Here is a 24657-nt window from a genome sequence, read left to right as displayed (position 1 = left end):
TGGGTTAAAGGACCAATTTTCCAGGCTTCGTCCTCAGTCTGAAACCTGCATGGTGACTACATATCACTTGGAAAAAAACATTGTTCAGAGACAAGGGGACCAATTAAAAAGAGAATTCAATAAGACTGGCAAGTTAAGAGGCAGGATGTTGACTAAAATATTTCCCACTCCACATAACACCGTTCACTAGTGTGAAAAGGCAAAAGCACAAAGAGCCCAGTTACCTCTCAGAGGCCAGCTGTCCTTTGGGATGCATCAAATGGAGAGAGCAGGCAGCCTGCTGCTGCTGCTGCAGGAGGTCCCAGCCCCCAGGATGAACTCTGGGCTCTCTCAGCTTCTCAGTCCCCTTCCAGCCTTGCCAGCACCTCTCTGATGTAGGAGATGCAGCCATTCCCAGCACCAGCCAAAAAGGAAGCCACCTGTGCTTCTCCCTTTTGACTTCCTGCTGCTCAGCAATTGGTAGGATGCCAGCTGCAGGTCAGGCTGTTTTCACCTGTTCCCTGTTGTTTTCACCATTGCAGAGCCCCTCAGGGTGCTCAGGTGAAGGCAATACCCCCCCAGTGCTGCTGTGCCCATGGCCAGTCCAGCCTGGGCAGGATATTGGCATTATCCTCATTGCAAACAGCTGGGCTTCCCCTGTGCCCTGGGCAGGAGCCAGGGGGGTCAGAACTGCTCCCACCTGTACCAGGTCTTCCTGTTGCAAACTCACTGAGGTGAAGTGTTTAATTGTAGGCACATTAAATGTAAGGGTTCGGGTGTATTTCCCTACACAACATTTTGTTCCGACATAAACGAAAACCAGTATGGTTCCCAGTGTCTGGTGCTCCCATGGGACAACCTGCCCCCTCCAGAATAGCCAGAGAAATCAACTCAGGTGGGGGGAAGCCAGAAATATGGCTGGAGTAGGCTTAATGTCTGTCATAAATATTAACTTCTGCAAATATTTTAGAAATACATTTAGTCTGACACAATTAGGGTATAATGGGACCTATTCACAGATGGAAACATCCTCAATGAATTGTACAGGCTAACAGGCCCCTCAGCCATATGGATGTGGTGTTAAGATCAGTAGTAATTTCTGGCGCAGTCCTTCATGTCCCTCCTAGGGCACGCAGTGTTCCCAGAGCATTAGCGAGGACTGCGTGAGCAGAACTAAGTGCTGCACATCATGCAGTGGCCATAGGATCCCGAGCTGAATTAATAGTCTGCTTTAACAGAATAATGATGTTTCATACCCTGCTACTGCGGGTTCCCATGATTCCACAAGATCAGAGTCGTTCCTTGCTGGCTTCCCCCACAGTGGGTGAGTTCTCTCACATTCCCTAGGAGTTCCCAGCAGTGAAAGTTTGTGTCCTGTTCCTTGGAAAGTCAAGCCTAGACAGACAGCATATTGCACATGTGGCTGGAAAACCTAGAGGGTTCCGAGGTTACAACAGGGAATCCTAAATAACCATTGTGTGAATTTCTATCAGTGCTAAGCTGCGCCAAGAAGGGCAGGGGGACAAGTTTGTACTAATTCTTTACCAGAATCCCCAAACACCATAGCGAATTCCAGGATGAGCAGGTCTCGCTATCCTCAGGAAAACAGTGCTCCTTTTTGTGCCTGTGTGGCTGATGGGAGGAAGACACCTCTGACCACTTCTAACTGCAGGCCATGTCCTGTCCCCAGCACAGTTCCCACTGACATGGGAATGGTCCCGGTGCTTCCTGGTCTCGCTATCCTCAGGAAAATAGTCCTCCTTTTTGTGCCTGTGTGGCTGATGGGAGGAAGACACCTCTGACCACTTCTAACTGCAGGCCATGTCCTGTCCCCAGCACAGTTCCCACTGAGTGAATGGTCCCGGTGCTTCCCGGGCACAGCTGGCCTGTGGCATAGTGGCACCGCACCAAACAGGACAGGCAGGGCTGGAACCCTGCTCCAGGAGAGCTGTCCCTGTCCTTGCCCAGCTGGGGCTGTGGGTCTGTGAAGAGCACCACACCCAGAAGCCCGTGCTGGAAATCCCTTCCTGCGTGTGTTGCCTCCCCCTGGGGCAGGGATGAGTCCCTGGATGCAGAGCCATCCTTGTGGTCCAGGAGTGTTTGTCAGCAGAGCCCGGGGAGCGAGTCCCCTCTGCTTGGGTCAGGGAGAACAGAGGGGTAAATGTTAATTGCACCCCAGCAAGCAGTGCCCAAAGACATCAGAGTGAGGTTGGTCAGATGGAGCCCGTATTATAAAGCTATCCATTTATTTCATAAGGCAGTGTTGGAAGGGAAAGTGCCCTTAAAATACACAGAACTATTTTTTTCCTTCCTCCTGTGTACAGCATTTTTGCTGTTTGAGTGCAGGCATTTAATTCTGAAGTACCTGTGTCACTGTAATTTTAGTAACTTTTTGAGCAGTTGCCAGTTTCATTTTCAGTGCGTGAAAATTGGAGGTAAATTATTTATTACTTCCAGCAAATGTCTTTCACAATTGTATTTAATTTTTTCATCTTTTTTAATGGGTCATAAAATGGCAGTCTTTTAGTAGCTTCCCATAAAGTAAGGAGCAAATGAATACTTTGCAAATAGGTTACCGTGGATGGAAATGTCAGCTGTATTTCACAGGGAATGGGAGGCTTTAGACCAGAGCTGCAGGGACATATGGTGCTGGGCCACATCCCTCTGCTGTCACAATAAACCAGCAGTGGGCATGAGGGGAGGAATTGCAACTGTTCGGTCTCCTCAAGTTACATTTTTGGGTAAATTGTGTATTAGCATGGGCAGTGGGCCAGGACTGACGCAGCTTCAAGTCGCAAGAGTCTTGTGGTTAGCTTTGGTCAGAAATCAGAACATTTTTAAAAAGCTCTTTTCAGACTTTAAGTTTTCCAGGATTGGTTCCCATCCAAAAAGTGATACTGCACAGACAAAGGATAGGAAAATCCCTTCCACATGGAGGAAGGGCCGTGAACTGTAAAGGAAAGGCAGTTTTCCCTAGTGAGGTGGGTTTGAAGTACAGGCTGCTGGGGAGGTGCACACGTTCAGGCTGAGGTGGAGGCAGAGCCGCAGGGCTTGTGCTGCTGTCACTCCTCGTGCTCCTTTGCCAGCTCTCTGATTCCACCTCCCTCAGGTGCGGTGTCAGGAGGGAGCAGAGGATGGGAATGAGCATCCTGCCTCCAAGCCCTGGAAAGCTGCTGTCTGTGGGCACTGCTGGTGTTGTGAGGAGCTCCCCTGCCTTTCCCTGGAGCCTGGCCCTGTGTGTCCAGCTGCACGGGGAGGAGCTGCTCAGCTCTGCGTGTTCCTGGTGCCAGGCTGCAGGGTGGTGCTGCGGGGGGCTGCAGCAACAACACTGCCCAACTCTTGAGGGGCTTTATTTCAGGGGCCCTGAGGAGATAGCCCACTCTGTGGCAGCTTTGCAGAGCTCAACCCTCAGCTGGGATCTGTGCTGGTACAAAACTAGTACAGCCTCACCCTTCTGTGGTGAGCCAGGGCTGTGCCCAAGGGCTGTGTCCCTGGCTGCAGGGACAGGAATGTTCTCTTGACTGGACTGTTCTGAGCTCCACTGGAGGGACTCGGCCCTCATACAGCAGTGACAGTCACCAGTGGGAAATGCAGGGGTCTGAGAAATGGGATTGCTGCTGCTTGTCATTTTCATCTCAGATTATTTTCAGTTTCAGCAGAACTTTTGGCAGAACTCTCGAGCTGAAAGCCTGACACACATGGCCGGTTGCTGGTGAACACTAGGGTGTGTTTGTGTACGTGTCTGTCTGAGCTGTGTGTGAAGGAGTAGCAGAAACAGGACACCTCTTTCTGGGACTCCGGTTTAAGGGGCAGTGTTTGCATGAATCACAAGTACCCACAGCCCGGCAAACAGGTGGCTGCTCAAGAAATGAAAGGACGTACTGGGTATCCCCAAGAGCCACGACAGTCTCAGGGAAGGAGTGCTTTTGTGTGTTGACAGGTTCATCCTTTTGAAGATGAGGTAATTATCTGTGTGAGTTCACTCTGTGGCTCCCAGAACGGAGCGGGTATGATGGGCTGCAGTGACATCTCCAGTGGCTCATCCCTGCAGCGGTGTATCAGGGCGGGAGCGGGTGGGGCAGGGCTGCCCTCCCGCAGGTGTGGGTGCTGGAGCTGATTGCTCAGTGAGCCTGCTCCCTGGGATCTGTCAGCGCGCCGGCAGCGGGAGCAGGGCTGCAGAGCTGCGGGCACGGCGTGGCACCGGCACCGGGGCCGGGCAGTGCAGGCCAGCCGGTGCCTATCACAGCTGGGAACGGGTACTGCGTTGCCAGCAGCCAGGTGTACAGTGGGAAATATGTGTGTTTTACAGAGTGTGTCACATAACCCAGTGAGATCAAGGACATGTCAAGGTCCCCAGGATGCCAGGGAACGATCCTTTGCTTTAGTGTGGCTTAAGTGTTTTATCAAGGTGTGTTTCGTGTCCCTGTTTTGCTCCATCTGCTATCAAAGACCATCTACCAAAACAGCCTCATTCCTCACTAGTGGCATTCCAGGCAGGATTCAGAGGGCTGGCAGGGCGCACAGGGCTGCTGGGGCAGCTGCAGGAGTGTGTGAGCAGCTCAGCCTGGGGGTCCTCCTCGCCCCCAGAGGAGGCAGGAAACCCTCCTGCCCTGAAGCTCCAGGACTGTTTGGCCAAACCTGAGCAGAATCCTCATGCTGGAATTTCCCCTAGCATTCCTCATTACAATGCCAAAACAAGTAGCTGCAATTAAAAAAAATAAAAAGCACCACATCTTAAAAAAAGTCATCATTGACCAGAGCTTCACTGTGGTTTGATTCATTGCTGTGCAAGGGAATCAAATAGGTTTGGTTTTTTGATTGGTTCTGATTCACTTATTCCAGTGAATTCCAATTAGAAGGAAATCAGAGTTATTCTTTCTGTTGGATCAATTATTCAGAACAGAGATCATTTAAAAATGAGTTTAGTGGAAGCAACTCACTTCATTTTTGCTAAAACTGAAGAAGAAATGAGCCAAATTAGCTAAAATAGCTTTGAACTCCATATTGACTGCAGTGTTTGTGCCAGAATAGAAACTCATGACATGTAAGAACGGTGTAAATGATTAATCATTTTAGTTCATGGATATCTACATTTTTATTTAATTACATCTATGCATAACATAAACTGTCTGAATCCTGGGAATCCAAGCCAGAGAAGCTGAGGAGTCTTATTCTGTTTAACATCCACCATGTGTTGTTTTCTTGTAGGGTTAATTTGTAAAATGTAAACCACATACTATTTGTGTGCAGTGTTCGGGGCTATTTATAGCAAGTCCTGACCATTTATAATTATCCGACATCTTTAACCATAATGTCTGTGTGTGTGGAACAGACAAAGCAATGCTACTTTTACAGCTGAACTTCAGTTTATTTCATGTAAAACTTTTGGGAATATTTTCTACTCTGTGGAATGGGGAAGGGGTATTCTCTACTTGGACAGCTCTTTGTCAAGGAGACCAAACTTATTCCCAACGAGGAATAAGCACAGGCTTCCATTTCCCCTCTGAGGACACTCCCTGTGGAGCAGAGGCTGTAGGTACAAGTGCCTGCACAGCAGGTATGAGCCTTTCTTGGCTCTTCCATGGCTGCTCATGTTTCTCCTTTGTCTCTTGGCAGAACCCTGGAGGTTTTGGTGAGTTTGAATGAAGGCCAGTCTTTCATGTCCAGCTCGTTAACCATCACTGCTTCGGAGTGTGTAAGTGAATGGCTTCTGTAACTCCTTGTAAAATCTCCACACCCCGTTTCTGTTTGGACTTTGCCATTGCAAGACCTCAGAGCACAGAACCTCTGCTTCCACTCTGCTGTGCAAAGCTGTGTCTTTCCAAGTGCTGGGAGGCTTCCCTGCCCTCAGAGACCTGTCCTGAGGGCCAGGCGTGACAGTCAGCTGGGTCCCATTCCCTGAGTGGGACTGGAGGGAACAGATGGGCACAAGCTTGGCCCTTCAGCCTGTGTGTGGAGAGGCTTACAGTCCTGCAGAGGTGCTGATGCTCTCTAACTCTGGGGCCTGAGTGAGGAGTGTAGGCTCTCAGCTCCTGTTCATCCGGGGAGACAGCCTGTCCAAGCAGGGGCCAGAGCGTCCCACTCTGCCCGGGAGGGAGGCAGTGTGAACACCCTGCTAAGTCTGATCGCAGGTTATAGAAGAGATAAAAACTGCTTCTGGGAGAGACCACACACTTGTGCAGCCAGTGACTGTTCTAACTTAACGCATGTATTTTCTACTCTCACTTTTTTTTGCTGTCCTTTAATTCCTTTTGTATTACAGAGGAAAGCTGGAATTTGTGGAGGGAGACATGAGCCCACGTTGTTGAGCTTGTGCTGTGCACATGGGCCTTTAAATGTGTCTTACCTCAAGTGTGACTGGGGAGCAGCTTTTCCACTGGGCGTGGAGCATAGAGAGAATCTCTTTTACCCATCACCACGCTCCCAACAGGATTTCTTTGCTCATAGATCAGGAACTGAAAAGAGAAAAAATGACATTTTTATTCTATTCATTTAAAACCTCACCATTTGTGCAGCTGTAGAGATCAGAGATCCAGTGCAGCCCTGCAGTGAGGAGAGGAGGCCTCACTGAGGTGGGAGCCGAAGGAACACACAGAGCCCAAAGCACAGTTCTCTGTTTCAGGGCCTCTGTCAGTGAGCAGCTTGCCAGCTGTGCACCCGAGCAGGGTGGCTGAGGGCTGTGCAGCACAGGAGCTGCTGCAGCCCAGCTGCAGCCTGCCTGCACCGCAGCCCTTGCAGAGGAGGCAGCGCATGGTGCCCCTGTAAGAGCTGCCAGGAGTGCAGAGAGAGGAAGAGAAAAGCCTGACTCAAAGCAGCTCAGAGCGAGGTGCTGGGCACCGCCTTCCCCCTGAGCTCTGCTGCTCTGTGCTCAGCCTGTCCTGGCAGGAAGCAGAGAGTACAGATGTGCACAGCAGCAGGAAGAGCTTCTCAGCAGCCTTTTTTGTCTCTTTCTGGTTTCTGCTCTTGGCCTGTGCTGCAGCAAAGGCGGCTCCACACAAGAACTGCTGTTTCCATAGTAGCAGATGGGCAACTCAAGAAATGGGTCACTGCTAGAACTGCTCACTAATTCTGGGAGCTGAGCAGCTGACGGCTGACTGGGAGATGAGTTACAAGTTACAGCCTCCCAACAAACACACCTTACTGCAGTGAAAACAAACAAAATCACACGGTTAGGCACCCAGGCACCACTGTACCTGTGTGCCTCACTGCACCTAGGATATGGCTCTGTTCCACCCCCATGTGCAGCGGAGCACCATGGGTCAGGACTGCTCATGCAGTATCCCAGTCTCAGTGGTTCCCTGGGTCTCTCCTTTCCTTTTTTTCTCTGCTGAAGTCTGAATAACTTTTATTTTCCTAGAGATGCTGTTGTGTTTCTGTTAGTGCTGTTCTAAAAGCCTAAAGTGTAGGAATAAAGACTCCCCCAGGAGGTGGGTTGGAGGTGTGGGAGGTGGGCTATTCAGTTCTGTAGTTCAAGTGTTGCTGGAAGCAGGAACACTCCCTTCTTCAGCTTCAGGTTCCCACAGCGTGGCTGCTGGGAGTCAGTGTGCCACAGTGTGTGCAGGGGCCTGGGCGATCAGCATCAAAGCTTGTAGAGATGGCTTCAAACCTCCCTGCGAGCTCCCCAGTCCATGTGTGAGACCTGGGACCTCTTGGAGGAGAAGGGCACCTCTGTGTTATCCACAGGCTTAGGATGAGACTTCCCCTGTCGGTGTCTGATGGCTCATTCCCTAGCAGGCAGTGGGCTCTCTCTTTTCCTCAAGCTGGGCCTCGTTCTGCTCTCAGGGCTATCAGTTGTACAAGTTTGACATCAGCAGGAAGCCCTGGGCTGAGCAGGACTATGGCTGGCTTTTGGGGAGAGCGGGTGGGCAGCACTGACGCTGTCCCTGCTGTCTCCGCAGTCCAGTGGCGTGGCAGCGCTCATTGCCGTCCTCGTGCTGTTGCTGCTGGTGGCGCTCGGCCTGCTCTGGTGGTTCTGGCCCCTGTGCTGCAAAGTGGTGAGTACAGACCCTGGGGAACAGCCCCTGCACCCTAAGCCGGGGTGGGAAACACAGATCCTGCAGGAAGTGATGGGGAGGCAGCTCTGGGGGGGCTTGTGACAGGCAGGAAAGTGCTGGGGAGAGCAGCTCCAGCGCTGGGGCTGCACCGGGCACGGCCCCGCCTGTCTGAGTCACAGGCACAGGAACCAGCACCAGCACGGTGCTGTTACTGGGAATGGGGTGGCCTTAATGGTGTGCAGATGTTACCCTGACAGCAAGGACCACTTTAAAACCGCTTTCAGTAAAATTGGTATTTGTAGTCCATTATGGGCTCTCAGGTTGGAAATCCCTATTTTTTTTTCATAATCCCTGCACACATCCATCTCTTTTATCTGAGTGTGCTCTCTATCCTCACCCCAGCAGCAGCAGTGTTGATCACTTTCTTCCTACCATTCCTTTCTGGGGGAGCGGGGAAGTTTATTATTCATCCAGCTCAAGGACAGCATGGAGGACTTGGGAAATGGAGATTGCTTCCCTGGTCTGCGTTCCAGTTCTTGTCTGGGGCTTGTGGAATGTGGGGCAGAGAAGAATTTGCCTTCTCACTGACCGTGCTGCAGTCCTTGTGACCCGGGGGGTCCATCGGGCCCCTGGCTGTCCAGGGCAGGAAATCCCAGCCTCCATCTGCACCCTCACAGTCCGGGCTTCCTGAGGTGAGAACATAAAGCTTTGCTTGTTCTCATTCTCCACAGCACAGGCCCAACAGAATCCAGGGAGCTTCCTGTGAGTCACCTTGCCTCCACTTTGTTTCATATAATGAGCCTCCCTGTGGAAAAGGAACATGGCAAATCAGTAAGAAGCAAACTACTGGTTTTATTATTTTAAAAAACTTAACCTTGATTCATACACCAGCATCATAAGTTAAAATTCTTATGTGAAGCAGTCCAGTGAGTAGTTCTACATTATCAATTTTCAGCCTTATAAAACCATAGTTCTTCAAATGTTTGTGCCCTCTGTGTTTCCTCCCACCTCCTGTGGGTACTATTTTGGTTACTCCAAAAGAAAAGGTAATCTTAGGCCTCTTTGGTACAGCACTGCTGCGTTCCAGGCCCACACGCTGTTGCACTGAACTTACTGCAGAAGACCGATCCTTCCTTCTGGTTTTGCTGTCGCTCAGTTCCTGCCCTTCTCTCCTGCCCATGAGGCTTGGACATCCATCACTGGAATGGCCACTTGTGGCTTAGTAGTCCTGGGCTTCAGAGCAGCGTCCCTGAGGAGAGAGGCAGCATTAGGACCGGGCAGGACCTGCTCTTCCCTTCCTCTGGCTCTGCTTCCCTGGTTTCCCGGAACAGGGAGCAGGAGCACAGGTGTCAGATTCCGATGGAAAAGAGAGGTCCAGGGTGTTGTGGGCAGAACAAGTGTCTGGAGCCAGGCGGGTGTGTTGTCCCCTGCCCGTGGGCCCAGCTCCATCCTGGCTGGGGCTCGGTCTCTCAGTGTTCTGTGGTGTGAGTCCCATGGACACTCAGAGGGTGAGGCAGGGAGTCTCCTTCCTTTTCCTTCCTTGTCCCCCCCTTTCAAGGGTTTCACTGTGACAGTTCTGTCACTTGTCCTTCGCTGTGGAACATATGATTGCAGCAAGCTGCTGTAGGCTCTGTGCTGACATCTCCTAATGCCCACATCATGGAGCGGCAGAGAAGTGTTAATGAGTGGATCAGAGGCACTGCTGCCTCAAGCACCAACTTCTTTTTTTAATGATTTTTGTAAAGAAATCAACTCTTCTCCAAACTCAAACCTTCATTTTTTGCAACTCACTAAATGAGATGGAGCTTTGCCCGGAGAGGCTGATGATAACACCAAACAAACTGAGGAAGCAGCCCATCTCTCCACGAGGGTGATAAGACAGCAGCATTATTCAGAGGCTTCGTCGCTGAAACGATCTGAATCCAGCTCGGGGAAAGTTAATTTACAATATTCAGGTCTTCCTCTGTGCAGGTCTGTGTGCAGCTCCATGCAGAGCTGCACGTGTGCCTTGGATTTCTCTTTTTCATGAACAGCTTTCTAATGATTTCACTTGGAATATCACACGATTGAAAAAAATCCTTGTGTGTGCACGTGTGATTCGAGTGTGTGAGTGTGAGAGCCTGTGGAAGCATAAGGATGCAGGCATTGACATTCCAGTGCTGTCAGCAGGGTGAGGAGCTGCTACTCAAAGCAGATTATTTTCTCACACCACTGTCACTTTTAAAACAAGTTTCATTTTCTGAAGCCATTAGAAATAACAGCTAATTAATGGATTGCTTGGCTTTAAACTGAATTTCCCCTCAAACTTCAGCAAGTTCAGGAGCTGGCACAGGATTAGATCCTCCACTTGAGGAGATGAGCAAAAGCTGCCACTGACTATTGCCTTAGGAAGCCAAAGTAAGCTCAAACAAGTCAGGTTTCCCTTGATTGTCAGGGTGGGAGCTGTAATTCCTACATCCCCAATGGGCACAGGGCCCGCAGGAATTCCATCCCTCATCATGGAGAGGTTGGCTGGGCAAAGCTGTCTGTGCCCAGACAGATGTGAGGCTTCAGAGTGGCACAGCTGTAGATGGGGAAGGGCAGCGCTATTTCATATGGGTGCATACAAATCCACCCAGGAGGACCTTCTCCCGTACAGCAGGCAGGCCTGACAGAGACAGAGACTGTTTTGGGATGATGGTTAGGGACAGGTGAAATGGAAATAACGACAGAAATTAAATAAGATGTCCCTTCATTGAGAGAAAGTGCTGCTTTACTGTTTCCAGTCTCCTAATTGCTTTCAGCGAGAATTAAATATCTCCAGGCTTTGGCAAATCCAACTCAGCATCCAAGTATCTCTCAGGATCTGTCTCACGATCCCTCTGTGTTGCTGTTTCATGTACAGTTAGGGTAATGATAGCAGTGTGGCTCTCAGGAATGTTTCACTAATTAAATAATTACTTTCTGTTAAGTATGCTGGAAACTCCTGATGACTGGGAAGAAAAAGTGTTTGGAGCTATTTAAAGAAAAGCAATGTCTGGCATGGTTTTGTAACATCCTAACAGCCAAGGGATGTCTCAAAGTTGAAATCCACAGGTCACTTTCCAATCCACCCAAAGCGCTCTGAGCTTGACAAATGAGCCATTCCGTAACTTAAATCTGAAGGGCTGTGGAAAGCTGGTTCCAGGGGTGCCATAAGTTATTTCTGCTATAGGGCGGAATTCCTTTATGCACTGCTGAAAGTCCACAGCCTGTGTAGGCAGTCGGAAGTAACTGTCTGGGTGGCACTGAGAAGTGAAATGTAAATCAAGATGGAAGACTCTACTGATCAGAAAAATATGTTTCTTTCATGCATTATGCTGACTGTCTGCAGTGGTATTGCTCATAGGCAGTGTTTAATGAAAGTACTAAAATTAAATAGCACAGAGTGACTAAAGTAAGGTATATATCAATTAAGTTACTTAAAGCCTGTATTACATTGAGTTGTTTGTCAGCATGCACAGTTTTGGATATGTTTTTGTAATATCAAGGCATAGCATGGTGTATTTTTCAGTCATTTCCAGTCAATCCCAAGCCCAAAACATGGCCCAGTGTCACCAAAAAACTTACCAAGGTTAGCTTGCAAACCTGCTTTTCTCGTGAAGGAGTGCCTGTGCATTCAGTTTTCAGCCAAATCAGTGGAGAGGGTCCCTTGCCTGCCTCTCCCCTGCTGGGACTGTCAGTGCTGGGCATTCTCTGAGCTTTACAGTGTGGATGTGCCAAAGGGAACGGGAAGAGACTGTAGGGAGATGTAAATAGAGGTGCAAGAAATGCTCCCGGGAGTGGGCTTCACCCGGAGCAGTGTCAGAAGTGTGGGAGTGTGCCTGCAGTGCAGGCACTGCACAGTCACGGAGCTGGGAGGTGGGAAATGTGAGGGCTGCGGAAGCGTCCAGGACATCCAGAGGTGAAGCCTGAGCTGCCAGAAGGCATTTCACACTTGTCACTGGGCCAGCGACTCCCAGCCGCACGGCAGCAGCAGCGGCAGCCCGGCCCGCGGCTGTGCAGGGCCTCACACAGGCCTCGGATGCTTTTCCTCCGGGACTGCTCACGGACTCTGCGGGGTCTCGGCGCTGGCTGTTCCTCACGGCGGCTGAGGCTCATCCGGCCAGGAAGCGCGGTGGCAGACGCGTCTGCCCAGAGTGTCTGCAGGCCAGGGATGGCAGGTCTGGCAGACGGATGGTGGTGATTTCCAGAAGGCCTCGCTGATGGATGCTCAGGGGAGCGGGCAGCAGAGGCTGCCAGCTCGCTGGCGGTCGTGGGGGCTCGGATGGAAACAGCCACTCTTACCGTGGTCTGTTGCCTTTGGCCCCAGCAGAGGCTGCCAGCTCGCTGGCGGTCGTGGGGGCTCGGGTGGAAACAGGCCACTCTTACCGTGGTCTGCTGCCAGTGCAGCACCTTATTCTTTCCTATGTTTGGCTCTTCCAGGTCATCAAGGATCCCCCTCCACCTCCGTCAGCCCCAAAAGAGGTAAGGTCTGATGGTGCTCCTCTTACTGCACTGCTCACGTGGAACCGCTCCTGTGCTTCCCTGCGCGCCGCGTGTCCGGCTCCTTGTCCGAGTGCTGCCGGAGAAAGGACTGCCCCGAGGGGCACCTTCAGAGGAGAACAGGGTTGCTAAAGCCCAGATCTCTGCTCTGCCTCAGCTCAGTGCGGCCTGAATTAAGTCCAGATCCACAGAAACACTTAGGCCTTTATTCCAAGATAGCTTTGTTTTCCACATTCTGCACTGAAAGCAGAAAGCTTGAATAGCCCTTGTCCAACATCTAAAGATGCATGTAGGACTTAGGCAGCATTTGCCCCCTGCTCTGTCATTCCAGACACTGAGGAATTCCCCTTAGAAGGGAATTCCTCTCCCTCTTACAGGCAGTAATGCACTGGAGGCTCTGCTGTCCTCAGTGTTTGCACCCCTTTCACAACCAACAGGGTACGCTCTGGGAGCTCCAGTGAAATATACGGAAAAGACATTCAGTGTGTGGGTGGAAGCATCTTTGAAAAGTAAATACCATTTGAATGTACTTACAGGAAGAAGAACCGGAGCCCTTGCCTTCCAAGAAGTGGCCCACAGTGGATGCTTCCTACTACGGTGGACGAGGAGTTGGGGGAATTAAGAGGATGGAGGTTGGTATGATTTGGAGATGGCAGTTCCCTCAAGCACGAGCTCTCTGAGGCTGCAAGTGTGGAAACAAAGACTTGACAGTGCACTGAAAATACAAGGCCATAATGTGTGCTTGTCTTCCTACTGGCATAAGCCTTGGAAAATTCGTTACCATATCGAACAATTCTGACCTTGCCTCTGAAAGAACAGCTTTCAGTAGTTCCATTTGACTGGGACTTTAAATAGCTGCCTCAAGACATGCTCTTTCCATCACGCTAATGAGAAAGAGAGAGTGAGAGCCTTTTCTGCGTGTTTTGGAAGGAATTACAGTGAAACATAAGTCCCCCAAGTGTGGGCCAGCCAAATGCGCTGACAATGGTGACGCTGAGGAGAGGCTTGATCCCAGAGGGACTCGCAGCGACAACAGAGCCTGTCTTTGAAGAGACACGATAGCATCATGTTAATTAAAACAGAATGAAGAATGTGCATCCTTATGGGCACATCCTTATGGCAGGTTTTGTAGTCAAGTCAGCCTATATGGAATGCGCAAAGCAGTTCCTAACTGCAGTCCAGGAAGCTGTCTCTGTCTGAAACACCCACCTCGGCCATACTGAGGTGTCTTGATGAAACTTTAAAGGTATTGGCCTAATCAGCTTTGCTCGAGTAGTTTTTAAATGCAGAAGCAGAGCATGCAGGTTTGAAGCTGTGTCACTTACATGCATTTCCTTCAGCAGTTCAGAATTGCTAATTTAGAAGAGCTTCAGATTTCACAAAATGCAAACATTTTGTGCAGTGTTTTTCAGAAGCAAACTAGGAAATGCTTTCCAACATCAAGAATTACAAGCCTGGATTTGAGGGAAACTATGATAGCCTCCAGGAGGGGCTCCCAAATGGGATCCTGCACAATGGAGCAGAAACCTCATGAACACAAGCGACATCAGGACCACAAAGAAAGACACGTTCAGCCCATGGCAAAAATGCAAACGAGGGTAGAAACTGATGATTACGTTAGAAAACCTTTTCATCTGTGGCAGGAATTTTGTGCAAAGGTAAGAGCTAAAGAAGTTAACCAACTGAAATTCCTGCCAGCGTAATCATAGGCCCTGGAAAAAAGCCCCCCTTCTGTGGGGCTGTGGCTGTGTCTGTCCCTGAGACCCCAGAGCAGTGACAGGTCTGGCTGGACACCGATGGTCAGTGCCTCTGGGTGTGAGTGGGGAGCTTCACCTCTGCCCTGCCGTGTCTGGGGCAGGCTGGGAAGAGGGGCTCAGGCTGTTGGGAGAGCAGGACAGGCCTCACAGCTCTCCCTGGCTCAGAAGAGCACGCTGCTCCTTTGGGGAGTTGGGACAGAAGCGAGAGAAAACACCCCAAGGGAGGCAGAGGTGATTTCTGTGCCATGGCCAGTGACAAACTTGCTGGCCCAGTCATGACATTTCTTGCATGTTTGCAGTCCGTATGGCAGTGGAGTCACCTGGTTTTTATTGCTTCTCTGGCTACTTTTATTCTGCCATTCCTCCAGCATCCTGATTCCTCTGGCAGCTTCCCCTTCTGGAGAAGGGAAGGGACTGAACCCTCAGCCTTGCACTTCCCACTCCTGTGCTGGGGCAGGTACCCATGCAGTCCTGCCTTCCCCCCTAGCTCCACCCCTCTGTGACAGTCCCAGATAGCTTGGGCAGTGCTGTTTGCTCTCCTCGCTCTGTCTTTTGGCATTGCTTTCAAGGTTTGTGATGTCATTGCCAGACCCCACCTGTTACATGAATTCATTTTTATGTCAAAATTGGGTGGTCAGATTCCACCACTTCTGGTTTCTCCTGGGTGAACTGGCTTCTGTCTGAAGGAGAAGGTAATTTTTTCAGTGAGAGATCCACCAGCTAATGGTTTCAACAGTGTTTAAAATACATGTTAGCAGGCACGTGCCAAGCGCTGTACAAGTACCATTGATCACAGTGAAAGACACAGCTGTACAGGGGCCTCCTGGCAGGCCAGACCCCAGCAAATGGCATGATTACGGCAAGTCTTGCTGAAATCATCCACGCCACTGTCACTAAGCACTCTCAATCTTTTAGCTCTTCCTTTTTGGGTGAGAAGGGAACAGCCTTGTCCAGGCTGGTTTCTGTGTGCAGTACAGCAAACACCCCAGCTCAGATTGCTGCATGGTGCCTGCAGTTACAAGGATGAAAGGGGATTCCTGCAGCAAGGTGAATTATTCCTCTTAGTGGGGAGGTTTTTCCATGTATTTAATCTCCAGAGGACAGTGAGTACAGCCTGTATGGAAGTGGGAGTATGTGTCTGTCTCCCCAGCAGTGATAACCCCGGTTTGATTCTCTTTCAACTGTATATGGTATTATATGCACACACACACACACACACTTGGAGCAGTGTAACATACACAGTTAACATTAACATACACGGTGTTGCATGTTCTGCATTCACTTAGACAGCTTCCCCTGCAGTTCCCCAGTGTATGTCTTCCTGCAGGACAACATGGAAAACTGAGCAGGTTCAAGGAGCTTCTGCTTAAACCTCCCTAAGCATCACATACACTGGGGTTCTTGAAAACTCTCTGGGCTAGGAGACCTGGGTTCAGAAATCTTGCCTTTTATGGGTGCCAGATTAAGGTCTGGTATTTAGAATAAATCAGAAGCGGAAATTATATTTCTGTATCACTACTTAGAGAAGATTTCACAGATTCCCTGTTGCCCATGTGAAGCAAGATAGGATTTTCTTTCACTACTGAGACTTACAGACATTTACCTAAGACTGTTGTTACCATAATGAAGAGGGAGTGTTCTCCTCAGTACCTCCTCTCCTGTTTATCCAGCACTTCTTCCAGATTTATCCTCTGTTATTTGCAGCAGTTTCCCTGCCCTGAGGTGCACTCACATCTGAAACTCTGCCTTTCCTCAGGTGCGCTGGGGCGACAAAGGCTCCACAGAAGAAGGGGCCAGGTTGGAAAAAGCAAAGAATGCTGTGGTGAAACTCCCAGAAGAACCAGAAGAACCTTTTCACCCTAAACCACCTAAACGAAAGCCTACCTCACCAGCCATGCAGCAGAAGTGGTACACGCCAATCAAGGTATCTGTTCAGTCTTTGGTACGGTTTGTTACTAAGGGCTGGATTCTTTGTGCCTTATGCAGGCTGAGCCCTGCCTTACTTTCCAAGTGTTCCCATTCGAGTGTAATGTGCTATTCTCGAAGGGAACACCTACTCGGCAGGAATGGCAGGAGCAGTTTGTAGCTCTAAATGCAATACTTGATCATTACTGCCACGTTCTGTTTGCCTCCCCTTAAAAAGGGACATATTGTACAGTGACAGCATTAAAATCTATGGGGGCTTTGTTGGCTTAGTCGAACTAATTAAACCCAAAACTGCACAGTTTGTAGCTGCTACACTAAGTTTTAAACACACATTGTCATGACAAACCAAAAAAAGCAAAAAATTGTATGAAACAATGTAATGCCAGAATTCTGATAAAAAGCGAATTGTTGTATCTGGCTCATAAGAATGGTGCTCTGAGTCACCTGCAAACAGCACACAAGCACTGCCTACAGGCAGAGGGTAGGTCTGCAAACACCTTGCCTTTAGGTGTTAAGAGCAGAAAACGGCCAGGTGTAGCTGGCACTCGGGATACTGCTGTCTTCCCAAGTGCCTGCGGGTCCCTTGTGACCCCCAGAAAGCCCTGAAGCCATGATGTCCAGACACTCAGGCAAGCTCTGGCACCATCCGTGCAGAGCGGGATGCTCCTAACCGGCTCCGCTTCCCGGGCAGAGTGCCCTCCCTGGCACTCCACGTGGGCAGGAGCAGCACCACAGTGGTTGCAGGGGACACAGGCCAGGCTTAGCTCTGCTTGCCTGGCTCCAGGGAAGTGGTGCCCCGGGCAGCCCCCGTGCGGGTGGCGGTGCTGCTGCTGCCCCTGACTGAGCCCGTGTCCCCGCAGGGCCGGCTGGACGCGCTGTGGGCGCTGCTGCGGCGCCAGTACGACAGAGTCTCGCTGATGCGGCCTCAGCAAGGAGACCAGGTGGGTGTGCGGCGCACGGCCTGCGGGCAGGGGTCACCGCAGTGGCACGCGGGAAGGGTGACAGCGCCGATCCCTGTGGCGACAGGGGCGTGGCACCAGCCTGGATGCGCGGCACCGGCACAGGGCTCCTGCAGGCAGAGGGAGGGGTGCTGGATGCGGTGTGTGCTCAACGGGAACACAGCCTCGTGCAGGGTAACTCCTGTCACAGGCACACAAATCGCTCTCACACCCAGCTGTTTGTAGCGGCAGAGGCTGGCAGTAATGTCCGTGCAAGTTGCTTCCTAGAGCTTTGCACTTCCACACCAGTGACACCTTTCACACAAGGAAAAGGTGAGGAAATGTGTTTTCTCAGACAGCCTTTTCTCCTCGAACATCTGTGGCCACTGAAAAAGCGGCCTCTTCCCCAAATGCTGCTGAGGACACACAGCTGCTGTTTGCACCTCTGATAGTGAAACCAGATCAAGTATTTTTGATTGCTGCTCCTCAGGAAAGTCTCATTTTGAATGTCAGCATTACCTCCTGCATCCACTCAGCTTCCTGTCTGTGGCACTTGGGAAGAGCCACGGGAGCAAATGCTTTTCCTTAAGCAGGATGGCACAGGTCACAGTCTCACGTACTACAGAGCCCTGTCTATGCACCATACAACATGAAGGCCACAGGAAAGGATGAGAGGGCTGAAGGGGAGGGAGTTACATGTGGTAGAATGGGAGGTAACAGGAATTCTGATTATTTTCCGGGGACGGAGTTTGGTGCTGTTCAAAAGGATGAAGAGGTGAGATTAAGGTAAGGCAAGTGTTGGAAGCAGCAGAATGGCCAAGTGCCGTGCTGCAGGTGGAGAGCACAGCTGGATACAGCTGTTAGCATTGGTACCGTGGCAGGTTAGTCACTGTTTGCATGAATGATGCATGTGACATGGAGCAGCAATAACAGCAGCAATCCACACACAAAATACATGGCACAATACAGTTTAACAGATAAATTCAGTGTAAACAGGAACATAGAAGGGGTGCCTGAAAAGGCTAAAAACGTGTCAATCAGGTCCTGATTTGGGGATTTCTGCCCCTTAAGGCAGGGAGTTACTGTAAGGATTGCCCTGGGGGCAGGCTTTGCTGGGCCATCGTGCAGTCAGACACCTGCCTTCCCTGGGCCTGGCAGAGCAACAGTGGCCAGCACCTTGGCTTGTGAAAAAAAGCACTAGCTCAAGGGAAAAGGAGTGATATTTGTGCCTAAAGGAGTGGTGGGTCAGATGTGACCTGTGTCACTGCGGAGTGCCATTTCTGTCTGCACAGTGTTTGGGGAAAAAATGGTCTCTTTCCCCTTGTTCCTAACACACTGGGTGGAGATCCCATGGTGGGCCCTTGGTGTGTGTCAGTGCACAAGTGTGCATGGGCGCACACACACATACACACACACAGAGCCGTGGAGTTGTTCTATTTCATCATCTTTCTGTTACTGTTTAAGAACTTGTCAGTTCCATTCGTAAAAGAATTCACTGCTGAATTGCAGTGCTTGATCAGGCAGCTGAAATCTAGGCACGAAGTACCGAAGCAGCGCGAGCTGCTGGCGCATCCCCGTGCTGTCCCGGCCGTGCGTGCGGCAGGCGGTGCGAGGGAGGCTGCCGGGGAGGCTGGAGCCCCGGGAGCCGCGGCTGCCGGAGGCGGGCAGCGCCCAGCTGCGGGCACACCGAGCAGGCCGCGGGCACAGCTGTGTGGCGGCCGCGGAGCGCGGGGCAGGCCGGGGCACGTGGGGCCCGGGGGCTGCAACACTAAAGGTAGCACGGCTTGGACACAGCTGCTCCCCGGCTCGCCTCGGGCACAAATCCAGAGATCCAACGCGGGCTGGCTGTGCTGGGGGCCGAGGACACGCAGCCACTTCAGAGACAGCTGCACGCCGCAGCAGCTGCGCCGGGCTCCCAGTGAGGGATGAGGACAGCAGGTATGGATCGAGGGCCCCACAAACAGCCTCCATTAAGCCACGAGCGCTTTTGAAGGGCTCCCATCAAACAGAGCAAGTCCGCAGCAGGAGATTTCGGCTGCAGAGCCATGTGGCGTTTTCTGCGCTAACAAGGTAATTTATAAATGATGCATTACCCTGTGTCTGTGCTCCTAGCTAGACTTCCTTCCTTTTTTTTTATTAAAGGGGCAAAGAAGACTGAGCCACAGCAGTCTGGGCTACTCTGATAACCAGTTCAGTGTCCAAGGGTCTGTACTGAACTTCTTTTCCCAGGAGTCTGGGGCTGCCCAGGAACACAGTCTGGCACAGCATCACCCTCAGGGGCCTACTTTTTCCTCTAAAACCTTGTGTTTGTTTTCCAAGTTACAGTTTAGCACCACGAGGTCATCATCAGCAGTTTGGATTCTTTGTCTAAGCTTGCTGCAATGTAATGGTGGCTGAGACTCTGATCCTGTGTGCATTTATGCACACAAACATCTTTAAGTCCGCAAATAGCCCATGGCACTTGTAGTGCCATTTTTCCTTGCAGGACAGAAATAAGAGTCAGTGGTAAAAGAAAAGAAAGACTGTACTTCATTCTAGAAGAATCAGAAGAGAGGAGAACTATAGAATACTTCCAGCTTGTACTTCCATGTACAAACCAGCCTTTTAAACAGGAAGACACTTGTGCTTGTTTTTAAGCCTGTTAGTATTTGCCTGCTTTAAAGATCTTTTCTAATGATGGCTGCAGAGTTACTGCAAACATCTGTTTAAACTGTTACTTTGAGCATCTCTGCGTAATGCAGAAGCAATACATTCTGCATGTGCAAGATGTGGCTAGCAGTGCTCCCTCCAAAAGGAAGCTCCTGGTCACTGGAGTCATGGCCTCTCCCTGTAACCTGAGCTGCTTTCAGGAGGGTCTGGCTGGCTGCCTGGCAGGTGCCCATCCCGACTAGAGTGGCTCTCCTGGCAGTCGGATTTGCTGTCAGTCAGTGGAAGCGGGAGGGACCATCTTGCTGAAGAGAGGATGTTGTGCTGGTGTCAGGAGAAACAGGGATATTTTCCCAACTACGTAGGCAGCAGTTCTTGGCACTGCCTCCCTTGGTGCAGATGAGTCTGCTGCTCTCTTAAACGAGCCTTTGGGAGTCATCCCTCTGTGAGCATTGATAGGAATGAGAGAGCAGGAAGAAACCAACCTGTCTGTCAGTTCCAAGGCCATGTGGCATGGGCTGACAGCCATGGAGAAAGGAATGGCAGTGCTGGGGGCAGCACGGATGTGCCATAGGTGTCCCACAGCTTCCCTGCCAGCACACGAGCGGTGCAGCCCCCAAGCCAAGCCAAAGGAAACCTTTCCATGGGCAGGGCAGGGGCTGGTAATCACCGAGTGTTTCACTGCGCAGGATTCCCAAGCAACAAGCACATTTGTTTTCCTCATCCTCACGACACCTTTCTGATGGAGTGAGCTGCAGGAGAGTGATGCACCAGGCCTGTTCCCCTGGCCAGATTATTCCTCCCCTGTGAGCTGGCGGCGCAGGGCAGCTGTCCGAGCGGCTGGCCGGGATTCGGGAATGGCCGCTGAGCTAATCTCCAGGCTTTGCAGATGAAGGAGGCAGCAGATAACAGGATTAAAGTTTCCCGACCCAGGGTTTTCACAGCCCGAGACGCGGGCGGAGGGGGAGACAGAATGACTTCTGTCATTAATCTTAATTGATTGCCAAGAGGTTTTTAATCTGGCTTATTAATTAGGAAGGTCCTTAACACACTGTCTACATATCAACATCAGATGCTCTTTTGGGACTTTGGGGACATATGGCCTATCTATATTTACATTCACACAATTTACACATACATACATCGCTGTATGGGAGCTGCTCGCACGGGTAACGCGCACGCAGCGCCGAGGAAGCGTTTGCATTCACACACTCTTCAGCAAAAGGGGATGGAAATGAAAAAACACCTCGCACAAAGGTTACATTTCCACACAATCAACTCCCATACCTCTGTTTACATTGATACGTGTATTAATCCAGATCAATTTTATGTGCCATTTATCTAGATTAGCGTTCAAATGGCATTCTTGCTTTGGCAGATTTAAGTGAGAGGTCCCAATGTTCTTCCACAGCGACACGGCACGTTTTAAAGTCCAGGCTGTGGTTCTACTGCCGTTTTGGAGGAGATCAGCACAAATACTTGACATAACAGAGTCAGGTGATGCTGGAAATAAGTGACCAGAGCCAGAGAGGCTCTGAGATGGGAGGCAGTGACAGAATGAGGTGAACAGAACTAGGCTGGTTTCCCTGTCACTTCACTGGGCTCTGCTCCTCTAACCAACACCAACGGCATGTGAAAACACCTTGAAAAGCTGTTTCTAGAAAGTGAGTTTCTGTCTCACCTGGCAGGTGTGCTATCACTGGCCATAGCTCTGGCAGCCCGAGCTCGTTCAGTCACCCAGGGCGAGTTGTTACAAACCTGTGGTGAACTGCAGCTACCGGAGTTCAAGGATGCTCAGATGTGCCCACCCAGGCCCTGCACAACCCGGGGCTCTAAAGCCTGTAAGCGGTTGCACGTGCTAATTCCTTTATGCACAACATTATCCAAAAGAAGGCAGGTGGAGGGACCTGTTTTCCCCTACAGCTCTTAAAAAGTTGGGAAGAACTACAGCAGACCTGCTGCTGGATGTGACTGCTGCATGGGAGAGGGAGAAGAAAAGTGAGCCAAAATTGCATTTATTGCCTCTGATCTTATTACTGTATTCCCATTACTTTTGTTTTTAAATCAGTTTTTGCATGTTTAAGTGCATTCTGAACTACAGATCCATAAGGCGTTACCAAAACCCCCATAACACTTCAGTTGTTTGCATTTTGAACTGGCCAGGTGTTCCCCAGCCAGAACATTTCCTGACCCTGACTGTGGGCTGGCTGTGTCACAGCCTCCTGCAGGTTAAACACAGGCTCCAAGGGAGGTAATGCAGGTCACAGCGATGGTTACCGGTGCTGCTCCCTGTCACAGAGGGTTTGTAGGTGCACACAGGTCTGTCCCCTCCCAGTCACTCCAGAAAGAATTCTGTAACTCTGGGAACTGGTGGGCAAATGCTACATGAGATCAAGCACTGCAGTTCAGGTGGGCTCAGCTCCTGCCAGGCTCCAAGCTGTGCTGGACAGGTGACCAAGGAAGAGGAGCAGTGTCCCTGGCCCGCAGCCTCAGGACAGGTGACACGTCTGGCTGTGAACACAACCTTGGAGAAGGGTGACAGCCTTCCTAGGACAGCGCTTCCCTGCTGCAGCTTCGTGGGTGCTCTGGGGCTCTGTACTGCTCCTTCCTAGGTAATGGTTGTTCCTCAGACACACTTCTGTCTGCAGTTTTCTCCCACAGCCTTGCCCTGTCTTTATTTTATTAGTCCAGCAGGCCACACGCAGCAGTGTAAAACAGTTTGATCCAACGAAAAAGGAGTAGATTTTCTGGGAGTTCATTATCACCCTTTTCCAGTGGAAGAACAGAAATGCTTTACTAGTGTGAAATAGAAGTTCCCTTTCTGGATGCAAACTGTGCCTGTCTGAGCAGAGAGGAAATGAGGGTGCAAAGCACACAGGAGTTTGTAGCATGTTTTTTATCTTTCTGTACCCAGGTAGATGGATGATATTTTATTTTACATTATAATAAAACACAGAACCTGCCAAAATCTGGAAAGGCTATAAAATGATGAACAGAATGAGCATATTATGATCCAAAAGAAAATTGGTTATTTAGAATTGAACACTCAGAGCAGTGCCCAAGGGCTCTGAGGATATCACTCCATTCTGGGAAGGATGTTCCCAGCCCAGCTGAGCACCCCTGAGTTTGGGCATCTCCCAGAAACTGAGTTTCCTGCTCACCCAGGAGAGACAGAGAGGATGTCTGAGGGCACCCCCTCTTCCATGGGCTGCTTCTCTGCCTCTCAGGACTGCTTTGCTGCCCTGTTCCCATCTCTGTTTGCCCCCTTGGGGAGCTGTGAGTGCCTGGAGTATCTCCCACAGCCCAGCCACAACCACTCACAGGCCATTTGCTGTCATGCCTTTAGTAAAACAACATCTCTAGACAAAGGCTCCCCAGTGAAGTGGCCGGGGAGTGATGGGAATGCTGGGAATGCCCCTCCCAGCCCACCTGCTCCCACACTGGGGCAGCACTGGTCCCCTCTGGTGACATCAGTGTGCCCCAGCAGGTGGTTACAGGCCAGCGGGGCCCATCGGCTCCATGATTACGGCGGCTCAGTAAGGCTTTTCTCTCCGATACCAACATTTACAATAGAAAGGAAGGGTGTTTGAAGGATTAGGAGAATATAATGGATATAACTTTTCCATTGTACATAGGAATCTGTGCATTAGAACTGTGGGAATTCTCTGAAAGAACTCTTCCTCTTTCCTTAAATTTTTCCTATGCTTATTGCAATTAAGGCCCATTCCTCCCAAGCCAGCCACATGCCCAGCTGGCACCCTGTGAATGCTCCGAGGAACTTTCAGGGCATGTTTGATGTCCGTCTGTCCTGATTTATAAACCCATAAATGCTCTGCTTAGAGAAAGGAGAGTAACAGTAGGGTTTGGCTCGAAGAAGTCGGGAGTAACGGAGTGTGCTGTGCCCCCCCAGCAGCAGGGAGGACGTGCCTTCCCACCGGGCCATGGCCATACATCCCTGAATGCAGTGTGTCCTCTGGGCAGAGCAGCGGGGCTCTCTCGAGGAACAAGGGCAACTGAGGCACCTGTGCAGAGGGATGTGAGCCCCAAGTAATGAAACAAGCCCATGCCACAAGGGGGAAGGAGAGCTGCCCCTGGTGAGCCTTGAGTACCAGCTGGGAGCACAGGGTCGCTGATCCAGCTAAAGGGGTTCACAGTGCATTTCTAGGGGGTGAAAATGGGAGAGTTAAACTAAAAACGGTGACGAGGGCATTTGGGGCCAAAGAAGAACAACTTAAAACAGGTTTTCTCCCGTCCATACTCTTACTTGTTATGAACCTTAGGGTGCAGAGATTTCACCTTGTACACAGACACAAGGCAAGGCAAGTCAGATTTTACACCAGTCTAGAATGAACTGCACAAAGCCCCCTGCATTTATCAAGGACTGCACTCCTTAGGTAGGAAGTTGTGGCATGGAGGCTTTGCTCTTGAGATGGCTCTGAAGAGCAGATTTATTAATAACTTCACCTGCTGCCTTCGACGGGCTGAGCCACGTGGCACCCCCTGTCTACCAGGAGAAACACTGGAACTGCTGATCCCCTGCTTTGCCCAGTGCATGCTCAGGGACGGCGTTTGCCGTGCTTTTGCCAAAGGCTGCTGTCACTGGAGGTGGCCTGGGAAGGCCAGTTTGGTGCTAATGAGATGGCTGGGAGAAGGGAACTCCGCAACAGCGGTGGGAAACAGTGCTCTGGGCTCGCTGCCACTTTGGGATCAGGGTCTGTCCCTGACCTGTCTGACATGGTGTGAGCAGAGCCCTCAGCATCTGCAGCTGGGCACCTTCCTGAGCATCCTCCCACTGGGGACCCTGTTCCCACAGCACCTGCGGCAGCAGCAGGAGATGACACCGGAGCACGTGCACGGGGGTGACCTGACCTGCTCACACCTGCAGTACATGCTGCGAGAGGAAGGGCTGGCTTC

General features: G+C 50.8%; 1 protein-coding gene across 1 annotated transcript in view; it reads left to right on the top strand.

Annotated features, from left to right (window-relative positions):
• ANTXR2 (ANTXR cell adhesion molecule 2) overlaps nt 1-24657 on the top strand; it is a 77477-nt gene that overhangs the window by 35118 nt on the left and 17702 nt on the right. The window contains exons 11-16 of the mRNA XM_041427420.1: nt 5596-5674; nt 7878-7973; nt 12417-12458; nt 13013-13108; nt 15990-16157; nt 17020-17100. Of these exons, the coding sequence (XP_041283354.1) occupies nt 5596-5674; nt 7878-7973; nt 12417-12458; nt 13013-13108; nt 15990-16157; nt 17020-17100 (562 nt within the window). The remainder of the gene's footprint in view (nt 1-5595; nt 5675-7877; nt 7974-12416; nt 12459-13012; nt 13109-15989; nt 16158-17019; nt 17101-24657) is intronic.

Source organism: Onychostruthus taczanowskii, unplaced genomic scaffold (genome assembly GCF_017590055.1).
Source record: "Onychostruthus taczanowskii isolate IOZ18803 unplaced genomic scaffold, ASM1759005v1 scaffold114, whole genome shotgun sequence".
Lineage (NCBI taxonomy): Eukaryota > Metazoa > Chordata > Aves > Passeriformes > Passeridae > Onychostruthus > Onychostruthus taczanowskii.
This window is presented reverse-complemented; position numbering and strand designations above follow the sequence as displayed.